The sequence below is a fragment of the Scyliorhinus torazame genome, chromosome 3 (genome assembly GCF_047496885.1).
Source record: "Scyliorhinus torazame isolate Kashiwa2021f chromosome 3, sScyTor2.1, whole genome shotgun sequence".
Lineage (NCBI taxonomy): Eukaryota > Metazoa > Chordata > Chondrichthyes > Carcharhiniformes > Scyliorhinidae > Scyliorhinus > Scyliorhinus torazame.
The window spans coordinates 166,127,267-166,143,374 of record NC_092709.1 but is presented as its reverse complement, the minus strand read 5'-3'; the positions used below and the strand labels follow the sequence as shown (position 1 = coordinate 166,143,374).

Here is a 16,108-nt window from a genome sequence, read left to right as displayed (position 1 = left end):
CACAAAAGATGGTTAAAGATAAATTATTGCGGACTTGCCAAATTAGAATTCCCTATAGAAGTTTTCTGTAGCAACAGAATGATTTTATGATACTGCACAAGAAGCCCAAAGGATGGAATTTTAATGTTTTGATCCATTCAAAGTAGGAGAATCTGCCTTTGCGTGGTGGGTATCTGAAAGTTTCAGTCTCCGCTATTTAAATATCTGAAAGGTGTTTGTTCGTGGCTTTTTAATCTAGCACTGCATTTACATCTGACTTCTGAGTTTCCCGACCAATTAGTGACTCGCACAACTCTATTTCAGCTGAACTATTTAAAGGGGAACTGCAAAGATGACAATTGAACTGTTATACAGGTGGGGGAAGAGTGAAGGCAGCTGTATTGATAGATTTCCAATGTGGCAAGTCTGTAGATGGCCTTGGAGGATGAGCTTAAGGCAGCTCTGGTCCCAGAAGGCTTCCGATTGCAGCACCTCTGCATGGGCAGCAGCAGTGTGGGCTGTCTGACTGGCAAAAGCAAGGGCTTTAGTGAATGCCAGGGGTGAGAATACAAATGCTGTTCGCCGATTCTTCCTTAGACCTGATGCTGTGGAGTAAGGGAGATACGCTTCCCTGTCGACAGTTGGTAAAGCCTTACTCAGAGCAAGGAGCCAGGTCTGAATAGTGATGAGTAGGTTAAGAGCAGAAATGTGGTGCCATGCTCGATTCAGCCCTGGAAGCAGTTTAATTACCTAATCAGAGCAGAAAAGGCAAGTACAATGGCACATTCAATTGCACCCTCATGTGCACATCACACCTCACAGCAAATTATTTTGCAGCTGCACCCATCCCTCTCTGCCTATGCATTTCCTAATATCCCCACCATCAGCCAAAGATGACTGTAGTTACTGGTAATGTCACTGGATGAGTAATCCAGAGACCCAGGCTGATTCTTTGAGGACATGGGTTCAAATCCCACCTGGCAACTGGTTGATTTTATTTTAACGGGAGGAACTGCTACCTTCTGCAGAATAATCAAGAATCAGACTGAATTGATTTAAGGTGATTGGCTCAAAACCAAGGGTGACATGAGGACAAACATTCTTCTGGTTAGGTCTGAATTGCACTAGTGGAAGCAGACACAATCATGGCTTTCAACAAGAAATTGGAACATTATCTGAGGAGAAACAAAACTGCAGGAGCACAGGGAAAGGTGGGGGAGTAAGACTAGCCAATTTGCTCTTCCAGAAAGTCTGCACAGACACTTAAAGCAAATGGCCTCCTCCATGCTTTAACCATTTGTCAGAAAGACTTTCATTTCCCAAACATTCTCCTATTTAATTTTTCACTTTGCATCTGCTCAGAAAAAAAAGCTAGTGTACTGTGTGTAGCGCACAATGACTTACACGAGACGAGAAGCGATGAAGTCTATCTAGGCTTTATTAAGCGAGACCTGTTCCCCAGCAGCTCAGTAACAGAATGAGGCTGCGGGGAGAACTCGAGCTCTTATACTCCGCCTTCAGGGCGGAGCCAGAAGTCGGCAGATCCAACCAGGACCCGGGACCTGTCAGCCAATAGCCTCTCGGCTTCACAGGTACCATATTACCCCTAATACATACCACCACATTCACCCCTTGTTAAAAAGGAACCCGGCGGGGTGGTGGTTCGCATGGTGGTAGGGGTTTACAAGGCTGGCCCTGGAACAAATTTCGAACTGTGGCTATATGTATTTAGCCCAACATTTAGCTATGTACAAGTTTGTCAGAACTATTTACAATAAGGAAAAAAAAATTATTTTACAACAAAATTCTTGCTTTCTTTGTGTCACGCGGATTCCACGAGTCGAGCGGGCGGTCTGGTCTTCCTCGTTGATCGCCTCAGCCCCGGTGGTGGTGCAGGTGCTGGCTCGGGCGCTGTCGTCTCCGGGAGCGTTGCACTGTTTGTTCCTGTTTTACTCCTGGGCGGGCACAGGAGGAGGACCGATCCCCCCGGGAAGGGGGCGGTCGTGGGGTGCGCCGGTGGCAGGGAGGGGGTGATCGGTGTTGGGGGTGTGTGTGTGTTGCCGGCGGGCGCCAGGTCCCGCAGGGAGACCGTGTCCTGTCGGCCGTCGGGGTACGCCACCTGCGGGTTCGCATGGAGAAGGTGAACCCTCTCGACCAACGGGTCCGATTTGTGCGCCCACACATGTTTCTGGAGCAAGATGGGTCCTGGGGCTGCCAGCTAAGTCGTCAGTGACGTTCCGGAGGAGGACTTCCTAGGGAAGACAAGGAGGCGCTCGTGAGGCGTTTGGTTAGTGGTGGTACACAGCAGCGACCGGATGGAGTGGAGAGCATCCGGGAGGACTTCCTGCCACCGGGAAACTGGGAGATCCCTGGACCATAGGGCCAGTAGGATGGTCTTCCAGACCGTGCCATTCTCCCTCTCTAACTGCCCGTTCCCCCAGGTGTTGTAGCTGGTCGTCCTGCTCGAGGCAATGCCCTTGCTGAGCAGGAACTGACGCAGCTCGTCACTCATGAAGGAGGACCCCCTGTCGCTATGGATGTATGCGGGGAAGCCGAACAGTGTAAAGATGGTGCCCAGGGCTTTAATGACCGTGACCACTGTCATGTCGGGGCAGGGAATGGCGAAGGGGAAACGGGAGTACTCGTCCACCACGTTCAGGAAGTATGCGTTGCGGTCGGTGGAGGGGAGGGGCCCTTTGAAATCCAAACTGAGGCAGTCAAAGGGGCGGGAAGCCTTGATCAGGTGCGCTCTATCCGGCCTGAAAAAGTGCGATTTGCACTCTGCGCAGATGTGGCAGTTCCTGGTGACTGTACGGACCTCCTTCACAGAGTAGGGGAGGTTGCGGGACTTTACGAAATGGTAGAATCGAGTGACCCCCGGGTGGCAGAGGTCCTCGTGGAGGGCTTGGAGGCGGTCTATTTGTGCGTTGGCACATGTGCCGCGGGATAGGCATCGGACGGCTCGTTCAGCTTTCCGGGACGATACAAGATCTCATAGTTATAGGTGGAGAGCTCGATCCTCCACCTTAAGATCTTGTTATTCTTAATTTTGCCCCACTGTGCATTATCGAACATAAAGGCTACCGACCGTTGGTCGGTGAGGAGAGTGAATCTCCTGCCGGCCAGGTAATGCCTCCAATGTCGCAAAGCTTCCACTATGGCTTGGGCTTCCTTTTCCACTGAGGAGTGGCGGATTTCTGAGGCGTGGAGGGTCCGGGAGAAAAAGACCACGGGTCTGCCCGCTTGGTTAAGGGTGGCCGCCAGAGCTACATCGAATGCGTCGCTCTCGACCTGGAAGGGGAGGGACTCGTCGATGGCGCGCATCGTGGCCTTTGCGATATCCGCTTTGATGCGGCTAAAGGCCTCTGTCGACAGGGGGATGGTAGTGGACTGTAGTAGCGGGCGGGCCTTTTCCTGCGTACTGGGGGACCCACTGGGCATAATATGAAAAGAAGCCCAGGCAACGTTTCAGGGCTTTGGAGCAGTGGGGGAGGGGAAATTCCATAAGGGGGCGCATGCGTTCGGGGTCGGGGCCTATCACTCCATTGCGCAATACGTATCCCAGGATGGCCAAACGGTTTGTGCTAAAAACGCATTTTTCCTTGTTATATGTGAGGTTCAGGGCATTAGCGGTCTGGAGGAACTTTTGGAGGTTGGCGTCGTGGTCCTGCTGATCGTGGCCGCAGATGGTCACGTTGTCGAGATACGGGAACGTGGCCTGCAACCCGTGCTGGTCAACCATTCGGTCCATCTCCCGTTGGAAGACCGAGACCCCGTTCGTGACGCCAAATGGGACCCTTAGGAAATGGTATACCCGCTCGTCTGCCTCGAAGGCGGTGTACTTGCGGTCACCTGGGCGGATGGGGAGCTGGTGGTATGCGGACTTGAGGTCCACGGTGGAAAAGACTGGGCAATCCGATTGAACATGTCGGATAAGCGGGGGAGAGGGTACGCATCGAGCTGCGTGTACCTATTGATGGTCTGACTATAGTCTACGACCATCCTTTGCTTCTCCCCGGTCTTCACGACTACCACCTAGGCTCTCCAGGGACTATTGGTAGCCTGGATTATGCCTTCCTTCAGCAACCGCTGGACTTCAGACCGGATAAACGTCCGGTCCTGGGCGCTGTACCGTCTGCTCCTAGTGGCGACGGGTTTGCAATCCGGGGTGAGGTTTGCAAACAATGACGGCGGTTCAACCTTGAGGGTTGCGAGGCCGCAGATAGTGAGTGGGGGTATTGGGCCGCCGAATTGGAATGTTAGGCTCTGGAGGTTACACTGGAAGTCTAATCCCAGTAATGTGGGCGCACAGAGTTGGGGAAGGACGTAGGGCCTGTAGTTCTTAAACTCCCTCCCTTGCATCGTTAGGTTCGCGATGCAGAACCCTTTGATCTTCACTGAGTGGGATCCTGCAGCTAGGGAAATCTTTTGCGTGCTTGGATGGATGACAGAAAACAGCGTCTTACCGTATCTGGGTGAATAAAACTTTCCGTGCCCCCGGAGTCGATCAAGCATGGCGTCTCGTATCCGTTGACCAGCACCGTTGTTGTCGTCGTTTGGAGCGTCCGGGGCCGCGATTGATCCAGTGTCACTGAAGCCAGTCGTGGCAGTAGTATTGTGGCGTTTTCTTCGGACCCCGTGGAGCCGTCTATGCTGGGGTCCTTTGTTGTCAACCAAGATGGCGGCGTCCATGAATCGCACGTGGTCGGGGGTGGACAAAATGGCCACCCCCATGAATCGCACACGGTCGAGGGTGGACAAAATGGCCGTCCCCATGAATCGCACGTGGCTGGGGGGTCACAAGATGGCGGCGCCCATTCTCCCCTCGTGGTGTCCGGGACCCAAAATGGCGGCGCCCACGGGTCACACATGGGACGCTGGGGGGTGGGGGGGGGGGGGGGGTTGGGGGGTGTTCAGGATGTGTTGTCCTCGTTCTTCTCTGGGAATTGCGGCGACCCCCCGGGACCGGCACACTGCCACGTAATGGCCCTTTTTGCTGCAGCTTTTACAAGTAGCTGCGCGGGCCGGGCAGCACTGCCGGGGGTGTTTCGCCTGCCCGCAAAAGTAGCAGCGGGCCCCCCCGGGATGGTCTGGCGCTCTAACCGCGCAAGCTTGCGGGGGGGGTGGGGGGTGCCGGGGAGTCGGTCGCGATGGGGGCCCACGGAGTCCAAGGGGCTGCCGTGCGGTCGGGGCCGCGGGCATTTTGGGAGGCCACATCAAGGGAGGCCGCAAGGGCCCGTGCCTCTGAGAGTCCTAGCGAGTCTCTTTCTAAAAGTCTCTGACGAATTTGGGGAGAGTTCATACCTGCCACGAATGCATCTCGAATTAGCAGGTCCGTGTGCTCGATCGCGTTCACCGGCGGGCAGTTGCAGTTTCGTCCCAAAATCAGCAGCGCGCCGTAGAATTCGTCGAGCGATTCTCCGGGAATTTGCCGTCTCGTCGCGAGTTGGTGGCGTGCGTAGACCTGGTTTACGGGCCGAATGTAGATGCCCTTCAGCAATGCGAGCGCCGTCGGGAAATCCTCCGCGTCTTCTATAAGCGAGTAAATCTCCGGGCTTACCCTCGAATGCAGGACCTGCATTTTCTGCTCTTCCGTGATCCAGCCGGGGGCCGTCCGAAGGTAGCCTTCGAAGCATGCTAGCCAGTACCATATGTGGTGGTATGTATTAGGGGTAGTATGGTACCTGTGAAGCCGAGAGGCTATTGGCTGACAGGTCCCGGGTCCTGGTTGGATCTTCCACCTGCTGGCTCCGCACAGAAAGGCGGAGAATAAGAGCCCGAATTCTCCCAGCAGCCGCATTCTGTAACTGAGCTGCTGGGGAACAAGTCTTGCTTAATAAAGCCTCGATTGACTTCAGCACTTCTCGACTTGAGTGAGTAATTGTTGCGCTACATATACTATTTTTAAACCTCATTTTCAAATTCATTTATTTCTTTCTGTTTTGAAAGGTCACATCTCACAATAAAACTCATTTTTCTTTTGACTTCCTTTTGACAGCTTCATTCCCACTTGAATATCTCAGTCAGGGAGTGATGTTTTATAAGAGCATAAATGTCATCCTTAAATAACAGAAGCTGTTCACACTGAACGCAGATTATCTGAAATGAGTGTGGTTTACACCCAAATGGTTAAAAACAGGTGTGGTTCTGGTATAAGTGGAACAGTGCTACTTTCACTATTTTTTTGAAATCAGGAATCATGTCCAGCTTCAGGGAATATATCAGTATTGTGAGTAGCAAATAGCATGAAAGTTAGATTTAAAGAACAGTTGGGAACAAAAATTCCAAAACCTCTTTGGGAAGCTTCAGAAGACATTCCATCCTTTTACCAGCCTTTACTAAAGCTGAAAGAGGAGGGGACTAAGAAATGACATGCAAAATGTAAAATGAATCTTAGGCAAGTGACCTAGATATTATAACCCTTGAAATTTTGGTTTTATATTTATTTCCTAGCTCCTGGCAGTCTGGAATAGGATTATTATTTACTTATTCCTATGTTGTTGATCCCACCATGGACCACAGTGATAGGCCCCTCCTCATCCCTCTTCATTATCCTTTAAAGCAAGTTTGAGGTTTCACTCAGCCTGGAACCAGATAGGCAACGTTCCTTGCGAAACTTTTGTTCCTGCTCACAAAAAGTGCTGTCTGTTCCCCTAATCCTCTACAACTACCACATTGCATAGGAAGTTTCTGAGAGTACTCATTAGTGGGCAGCACGGTAACACAAGTGACTAGCACTGTGGCTTCACAGCGCCAGGGTCCCAGGTTCGATTCCCTGCCGGGTCACTGTCTGTGCAGCGTCTGCACGTTCTCTCCGTGTCTGCATGGGTTTCCTCCGGGTGCTCCGGTTTCCTCCCACAGTCCAAAGACGTGCAGGTTAGATGGATTGGCCATGATAAATTGCCCAATTAGAGACCAAAACGGTTAGGAGGGGTTATTGGGTTACGGGGATAGGGTGGAAGTGAGGCCTTAAATGAGTCGGTGCAGACTCGATGGGCCGAATGGCCTCCTTCTGCACTGTATGTTCTATGTTCCATGTTCTATCTCACTTGGGTTCCCTTTACTGAGTACACTTTTGGTCATACCAACACCATTCTGAACCTGCACCCCTTTACAAGGTGTAACTGAGGTCTGGAGCAAATTGTCCAGATATACCTCCTTCTCTTTTATGTGTTGGACTGTCTACATGCATACTCAGTTGATTTGGAGGGATTTGAGCTGGACCCATCCATTGTAGATATGTTCAATTAGTAAGTCTGCACATAAACTCCAACATACTTGGGTCCAGACACATACAATACTATGCCATGTCTTGGCCTATATTTATTGACAGATAAAGTATTGGGTGGAATTTAACTAAATGGGAACAAAGTCCCATAGCGAGCGCATTTAGCCACGTGTTTCCCGGCTCTCGCAGCGGTGAGACACACGCCGCTATCAAACGTCACTCGGGTTAGATAGGGGGCCTCAGCTAATTCAGCAGGGGCTTGGGAACCTGAATTGTAGCTCCAGTATACAGGAGGTTGAGAGTAGTGAGGTCATGAGTAAGGTTTTAAAGTTGCAGGAGTGTACCGGCAGGCAGGAAGGTGGTTTAAAGTGTGTCTTCTTCAATGCCAGGAGCATCCGGAATAAGGTGGGTGAACTTGGTACCTTGGTAAGGTGCGTCCCGGGTTGGTTCCTGGGACTTCGATGTTGTGGCCTTTTTGGAGACATGGATAGAGCAGGGACAGGAATGGTTGTTGCAGGTGCCGGGTTTAGATATTTCAGTAAGCTCAGGGAAGGTGGTAAAAGAGGGGGAGGGGTGGCATTGTTAGTCAAGGACAGTATTACGGTGGCAGAAAGGACGTTTGATGAGGACTCGTCAATTGAGGTAGTATGGGCTGAGGTTCGAAACAGGAAAGGAGAGGTCACCCTGTTAGGGGTTTTCTATAGGCCTCCGAAAAGTTCCAGAGATGTAGAGGAAAGGGTTGCAAAGATGATTCTGGATAGGAGCGAAAGCAACAGGGTAGTTGTTATGGGGGACTTTAACTTTCCAAATATTGACTAGAAACGCTATAGTTCGAGTACGTTAGATGGGTCCGTTTTTGTCCAATGTGTGCAGGAGGGTTTCCTGACACAGTATGTAGATAGGCCAACGAGAGGCGAGGCCGTATTGGATTTGGTACTGGGTAATGAACCAGGACAGGTGTTAGATTTGGATGTAGGTGAGCACTTTGGTGATAGTGACCACAATTCAATTATGTTTACTGTAATGATGGAAAGGGATAGGTATATACCGCAGGGCAAGAGTTATATCTGGGGGAAAGGCAATTATGATGTGATAAGGCAAGACTTAGGATGCATCGGATGGAGAGGAAAACTGCAGGGGATTGGCACAATGGAAATGTGGAGCTTGTTCAAGGAACAGCTACTGCATGTCCTTGATAAGTATGTGCCTGTCAGGCAGGGAGGAAGTGGTCGAGCAAGGGAACCGTGGTTTACTACGGCAGTCGAAACACTTGCCAAGAGGAAGAAGGAGATTTTGTAAAGATGAGACATGAAGGTTCCGAGAGTTACAAGTTAGCTAGGCAGGACCTAAAGAGAGAGCTAAGAAGAGCCAGGACGGGACATGAGAAGTCTTTGGCAGGTAGGATCAAGGATAACCCTAAAGCTCTCTGCAGATATGTCAGGAATAAAAGAATGACTAGGGTAAGAGAAGGCCCAGTCAAGGACAGTAGTGGGAAGTTGTGCTTGGAGTCCGAGGAGAAAGGAGAGGTGCTAAATGAATATTTTTCGTCAGTATTCACACAGGAAAAAGACAATGTTGTCGAGGAGAATACTGAGATTCAGGCTACTAGACTAGAAGGGTTTGAGGTTCATAAGGAGGAGGTGTTAGCAATTCTGGAAAGTGCGAAAATAGATAAGTCCCCTGGGCCGGATGGGATTTATCCTAGGATTCTTTGGGAAGCTAGGGAGGAGATTGCTGAGCCTTTGGCTTTGATCTTTAAGTCATCTTTGTCAACAGGAATAGTGCCAGAAGACTGGAGGACAGCAAATGTTGTCCCCTTGTTCAAGAAGGGGAGTAGAGATAACCCCGGTAACTATAGACCAGTGAGCCTTACTTCTGTTGTGGGCAAAATCTTGGAAAGGTTTATAAGAGATAGGGTGTATAATCATCTGGAAAGGAATAATTTGATTAGAGATAGTCAACACGGTTTCGTGAAGGGTAGGTCGTGCCTCACAAACCTTATTGAGTTCTTTGAGAAGGTGACCAAACAGGTGGATGAGGATAAAGCAGTTGATGTGGTGTATATGGATTTCAGTAAAGCGTTTGATAAGGTTCCCCATGGTAGGCTACTGCAGAAAATACAGAAGCATGGGATTCAGGGTGATTTAGCAGTTTGGATCAGAAATTGGCTAACTGGAAGAAGACAAAGGGTGGTGGTTGATGGGAAGTGTTCAGACTGGAGTCCAGTTACTAGTGGTGTACCACAAGGATCTGTTTTGGGACCACTGCTGGTTGTCATTTTTATAAATGACCTGTAGGAGGGCGTAGAAGGATGGGTGAGTAAATTTGCAGATGACACTAAAGTCGGTGGAGTTGTGGACAGTGCGGAAGGATGTTACAAGTTACAGAGGGACATAGATAAGCTGCAGCGCTGGGCTGAGAGGTGGCAAATGGAGTTTAATGCAGAAAAGTGTGAGGTGATTCATTTTGGAAGGAATAACAGGAAGACAGAGTACTAGGCTAATGGTAAGATTCTTGGCAGTGTGGATGAGCAGAGAGATCTCGGTGTCCGTGTACAGAGATCCCTGAAAGTTGCCACTCAGGTTGAGAGGGTTGTTAAGAAGGCGTACGGTGTGTTAGCTTTTATTGGTGGAGGGATTGCGTTTCGGAGCCATGAGGTCATGTTGCAGCTGTACAAAACTCTGGTGCGGCCGCATTTGGAGTATTGCGTACAATTCTGGTCACCGCATTATAGGAAGGATGTGGAAGCATTGGAAAGGGTGCAGAGGAGATTTACCAGAATGTTGCCTGGTATGGAGGGAAGATCTTATGAGGAAAGACTGAGGGACTTGAGGCTGTTTTCGTTAGAGAGAAGAAGGTTAAGAGGTGATTTAATTGAGGCATACAAGATGATCAGAGGATTGGATAGGGTGGACAGTGAGAGCCTTTTTCCTCGGATGGTGATGTCTAGCACGAGGGACATAGCTTTAAATTGAGGGGAGATAGATATAAGACAGACGTCAGAGGTAGGTTCTTTACTCAGAGAATAGTAAGGGTGTGGAATGCCCTGCCTGCTACAGTAGTGGACTCGCCAACACTAAGGGTATTCAAATGGTCATTGGATAGACATATGGACGATAAGGGAATAGTGTAAATGGGCTTTAGATTGGTTTCACAGGTCGGCGCAATATCGAGGGCCGAAGGGCCTGTACTGCGCTGTAATGTTCTATGTTCAACGGGGAATGCACGGCTGAGGCTGCACATAGCTCCGTTCTCTGCACTGAGAAGCTCTGCTCACCAGAACTCCTCAGTATAACAAGAAATCGGAACACAATTTTAAAATGCCTTCTCAATCTCTGGAGCCCCTGACACGGGGCCACAATGGCTGAGATTCACATTGCAACGTCTCACAATCGCATGAGATCTCGCTAGGCATTGTGAGCCGGGTAGATTCCGGAAGCGGGGTATCCTCAGCCCAGAACCCAACCACCTGGGGGTCTCCGATGGCCTGGGATAACCTAACTGCTCACTTAAATATACAAATCTGGATCGCGCCAGTGAGGGCGAGATCCAGATCGTGATGTCTTGCAAGCTCTCCTTAGATTTCGAGAGGCATCCCGAGCATCGCAAATCTTGGGAGATTTAATGGCCTTGTCGCGTCACCGAGTCCGGCGCGATGAAGTCATTTGATCATGCCCTTTATAAAGACCCAGACCTTGTGTACAGGACACAATTTCAAAATTTCTAGATGACAAAAAAGTTGTAAGTACTGTTAACTTCGAGGAATGTCGAACTTCAAAAAGACATAGAAAAGTGGGTGGAATGGATCGATATGTAGCAGATTAAATTTAATGCAAAAATGTTTTGGTATGAAGAATGAAGACAGGCAATATGAAATGAAGGGTATCATTCTAGAATGGATGTAGGGCAGAGAGACCAGATTGTGTACATAAAGAATTGAAGGTGGCAGGACATGATGAGAGTATGATTAATAAAGCATACGGCATCCTGGCCATTATCAAAAGGGCATAGAATGTAAGAGTAAGGAGGCTATAATAAACCTGTCTAAAACACTGGAATAATGTGTCCAGTTCTGGGCACCAGACTTTAGGAAGTGTGTGTAGTCATCAGAGAGGATGCGGAAACGATTCATGAGAGTGGTTCCAGGGATGAGGACCTGGAATCACATAAATTGGAGAAGTTGGGACTGTTCTCCTTGGAGAAGAGAAAGTTGAGAGGAAGTTTGATGGAGGTATGGTATTCAAAATAATGAGAGGTCTGGACAACCCAGTGGTGAAAAATTGAGGACTAGAGGGCACAGATTTAAAGCAAAAGAAGAAATGGTGACATTAGGGCAAACCTTTTCACGGAGCGAGGGGCTATGATCTGGAATGCACTGCCGAAGAGTGTGAAGGAGATGGAATCATTGAGGCATTTTAGTGGGAATTAGATTATTACCTGATAAGGAAGAATGTACAGGGCTATAGGGGAAGGACACTAGGCCTGTAAAATGCTTTGAGATTTCCGGTTGTTCTGCAAAGTAAATCTTTTTTGACAGTCTGTGCCTGCTGGTTGTTGCGTTGATCAATCTTGTCTACAGATTTGGCTATTTGATAAATCTTGTTTGCAGGTCCGCCTAGGACTCCAGCAGCAGGTAATGAAGATATAGCAATAGGCAAATAAAAACTATTGCTGATTTTGCATACAAAATCAACCTTCTAAATGGCAGTGCAGGTTATCCTAATCATACTAAATGAATGAGCTTGAATACAACCATTGATTTTGATGAGGGATGAGTTTACATGTGATTAAAGAGGTCACACATGCTCTGTCTATGGCCTCCAATAAAGGCTCCCTGTTGATGGCATAAACCTGGGAAGTCAGCCTTAAAGTATCTTCAGTCTAGTTTGGAAAATTAGCCAGTCTGCCTTGACCTTAGGGAATAGGAGCAATGTTACATGCTATTTCTTTGTCTTCTTCTATTTTCCAGGTATCTGCACGAACATTTGAAGCAGATCCAGGAAGAAGTCAACATCCTTAAAAATAACATTTCTAAATATAAGGTATTGTTTGATGTAACATGCTAATGTGCCAGAGTTAAGACTCACATTTCATCAGCAGAAAACAATAATCAATATGTATTGTATTTGGCTCAAATTTTGTAAGTCCTTCAGTGTGGAATGCACTTCATGCATATTGCTCAGATTAATGATCATCAAGTGTCCATTATAATCATCGACACTTGGAAGGAAAATGAATTGCAGTTACCATTGCTATATATAGGAACATAGGGCTTAAGAGTTGGTGTAGGCCATTCAGCCCTTCGAGCCTGTTCCGCCATTTAATGAGATCATGGCTGATTTAGTTGTGTTTCAACTCCACTTTACCATCTGTACTCCAGAACTCTTGATTCCCTTGCCTAGCAAAAATCTGTCTAATTCTCCCTTGAAGAAATTTAATGACCCAGCCTCCACTGCTTTCTGGGGAATAGAATTCCACAGACTAATGACCCTCTGAGAGAAACAGTCTCTTCTCATCTCCATCTTGAATGATAGGCCTCTTATTCTTAAACTGAGTCCCCTGGTCTTAATCTCTCTCACAAGAGGAATACCCTCCCAGTATCTACCCTATCAAATCCCCTCAGTATCGTCTATGTTTCAATAAGAGCACTCGTCATTCTTCTAAACTCTAATGGCGATAGACCCAATCTGTCAAATTTTTGTTCATAAGGTAAGCCCCTCATACCTGGAATGAGTCAAGTGAACTTTCTCTGAACTGCTTTTTATATTTTTTCATATAAGGAGACCAAAACGACACAATATTCCAGATGCGGTCTCACCATGGCCCTCTATATCTCCAGTAAAACTTCCCTCCTTTTATATTCAATTTCCCTTGCAATAAATGTCAATATTCCATTTGCCTTCCAATCCTGCGTACTAACCTTTTGTGATTCATAGCTATTCAACGCAACTCATTTTTGTAAGGGGCCTGAACGGGGAATGCGTGGCTGAGGCCGCACATAGCCCCATTTGGTACAGTGGGGAGCTCCGCTTGCTGGAACTTCCCATTGTAGCATGAGATCAGAATGCCATTTCCAAGGCCCCCAAAATCCCACCCTTCCCCTCCCCCCAATCCACTATGGTAGGGACCCAGCCCCCGCTAAGACTCGGCCTGATCGCGCGTGCAAATCATTGCCGGCTTGACACCTTGGCAGTGCCACCCTGGCAGTGCCTGTGCCAGCTGGCAGTGTCACCTGAGTGCCTTGGTAGTGCCACACTGGCACCCAGGTGGCACTGACAGGGTGCCCAGGTAGCACCAGCCATGCCAGGGTACAACCCTGCCCAAAGGGCATGCAGCTGGGGGCCTCTGATCCCTAGTAGACCCCCACGAGTGCCGTTCCATCTGGTCCCCATTTGTGGGATCTCCCGGCTTTCATCGGCCATGCCGCACCGCGCTGTTTTTCCTGCACAGCGGGCTATTGGATCACATCCTTTGTAATCAATTAGCCCATCATATCAATGTCGCCAGTTAAGCATTTTCCTTTTAAAAGTTATCATTTTTTTCTGCTTCAACTATTCCATGTCATAAAGCATTCCATGCTCATTCAACTCTCTAAGTAAATTCTTCATGCCATTCTTTTAGTGGCAACTTAAAACTGATGACACCTCACCGATTCCTCAACCAGAGGAAATAGTCTTTCCCTTTTATTTCTATCAGACCCTTCAGAATTCAAAAATTCTTAATTAAATCATCTCATCATTTCTTCTCTAGTAGAAATAGTTTGTCTCTCAAATCTCTTCTCATAACTATAATTTCTTGACTTTGGCATCATCCTTTTGAATCTACATAGTTCAGTCTCAATGGCTTTAATGTCCTGTCTGTAAAGAAGTGCCTCAAACGTTAGTGTAACTGTGACCAATCCTATGTCTTCTGCACGTTAATCATTGCTTGTTTAATATAAAGCGCCTCATATATAAAAAACAAAAAAAATCTATTTATGTTTTTACCAACCGCCATTCGAGCTTTCAAGGAAAATTATATTTGAATGCCTGTGGGCTAACCAATATTATGTGCTCTATGCTACTTTTTATCAAACCCAAAATGTTGTTGCACTCACAGATAGTAATAATATAAGAAATTAAGTTTTTTCTAGTCCAGCTTTCTTTCTGCCCTTGTGAGGAAGATATAGATTGGTGTTTGGCCACCTCCTTTCTTTGTGGTAATCTAGTAACTGTTCTTCGTCGGACTTCAAATATAAAAAAGTGTCTTTTCTCTGTCGGAAATCTCATTAAATTTTACTGCTCTGTTATTTTGAAATACATTTTGCTGATTCCCTTTGTAACTCTAATGAGCCAAGTGTGTTTAGAATTTACTGTAGTGAGTTATATTATCAATCAGAATGAATTGCTGATTGGTTACTTTCTCGTCTGTACTTTATTTGTTGTGTGATGAGTCAGGTGATGCTCATGTTGAGTTTGGAGGAGACTGGTTTTCTTTAACTTTTTTAATGACGTTGCTTCATCACTTCATAACTTCTGTTTCACCTAGAATGCTCTTGAGCGTAAAAAGCACCCAAAGTCGAGTGGAAGAAGCAGCAGCAGTGCACTGACAGGAGTTCTTTCTGCTAAACAAGGTGAGATGGGCCCATTGCAGTGAGGCTTGCTCAGGAAACACATTTTTCACCTTCCTGTCAGATTGTGTATTCCACTGTTAGCCCACGTACCTGAACTGTTTTCCACCAATCCTGTCAAACCACTGCTTCAAAATTCAGACTGCAGGTTAGAAATAATGCATTAATGTAAACTAAATGAGAAGATTTACATTGATGAGCAGGGAAACCCTCTATCCACCACATTGTAAAACTCGCCAAATGCTCCTAGTTCTAATCCATACTCCTTAGCATTGACAAAATTACTGTCCCAGATAATTTAATCAATTTTTAGGAAATTGGGTAGGGTCTACCAGGGCAGATACCAACCACAAGGTTTCCCTGTAAGGCTACAAGACCAATAACTGAATGAATCAGTACCAGGAAATCAGGCTAGCTTCCAGACCATATTAGACTAGACTGAGACTAATCGAGTATTATGAATTGGGAAGTAATAATTATTTATGTTATAAGTGTAACCCATTTGACGTGTGTTACTTCTAAAATAAACATAGTTCAATTTTGTTTTTCTATTTTCTTATGTTGTATTAAACCTTTTGGTAGTGTTTGACTAGTACCAATGTGGTGGTTCTCGTAATCAGGCACTCAGACCCGTCATCGGGAAGGGGGGTGGAGGGGTGCTGAAAGTCACACCCCTGCCATTATCATAGAATCTACGGCATGGAGAAGGCCCTTCGGCCCAAACTGGCCCAGGCCAACTAAAAAGCCCATGTCAGCTAACCCCATTTGCCTGCACTTGGCCCTTATCCCTCTAAACCTTTCCTATCCATGTATCTGTCCAAATGCCTTTTAAATGTTGTCAATACTTATCTCTGACCTTGCCCTCTCATGACCTTGACCTCATGATCGCCATCCCATCTTCACTCACCTTTGGTCTGGGACCTCTGGTGGGTGAAGTGCTCCATGTTGCCACTGCTCCCACTGGCCTCTTATTGGCCAGCAGCTCTCCGTGATCTGGACTTCACTGCTGGGGATGTCAGTTGCAGAGAAGACTTGACAGAGGCCACTTAAGTGCCTGAAGAGCACTTGATTCCATTGTGCCTCCCTCCACAGAACTGACCAGGGTTCACCTCCAGTTCTTGAACCTGTGATCAGACATCGGCCTGACAGGATCCTGGCCCCTGACTCCATGAAACAGTTTGTAGAATCCCTGGCACTCCTTCACATTTGGAAATATCTAGTTATTTCGGAATATCTTCATGTATTTTTCCTTGATTGTAACATTCCACGTTACACTGGCAATTCTCCATAGT

General features: G+C 47.4%; 1 protein-coding gene across 4 annotated transcripts in view; it reads left to right on the top strand.

Moving 5' to 3' along the window:
• The window catches only part of ccdc149a (coiled-coil domain containing 149a), a 173,729-nt gene that overhangs the window by 86,921 nt on the left and 70,700 nt on the right, over nucleotides 1-16,108 (top strand). For all 4 annotated transcript variants that reach the window (XM_072496504.1, XM_072496503.1, XM_072496502.1 and 1 more), the window contains exons 7-8: nucleotides 12,177-12,249; nucleotides 14,735-14,819. In XM_072496504.1, coding sequence (XP_072352605.1) covers nucleotides 12,177-12,249; nucleotides 14,735-14,819 — 158 coding nt within the window. The remainder of the gene's footprint in view (nucleotides 1-12,176; nucleotides 12,250-14,734; nucleotides 14,820-16,108) is intronic.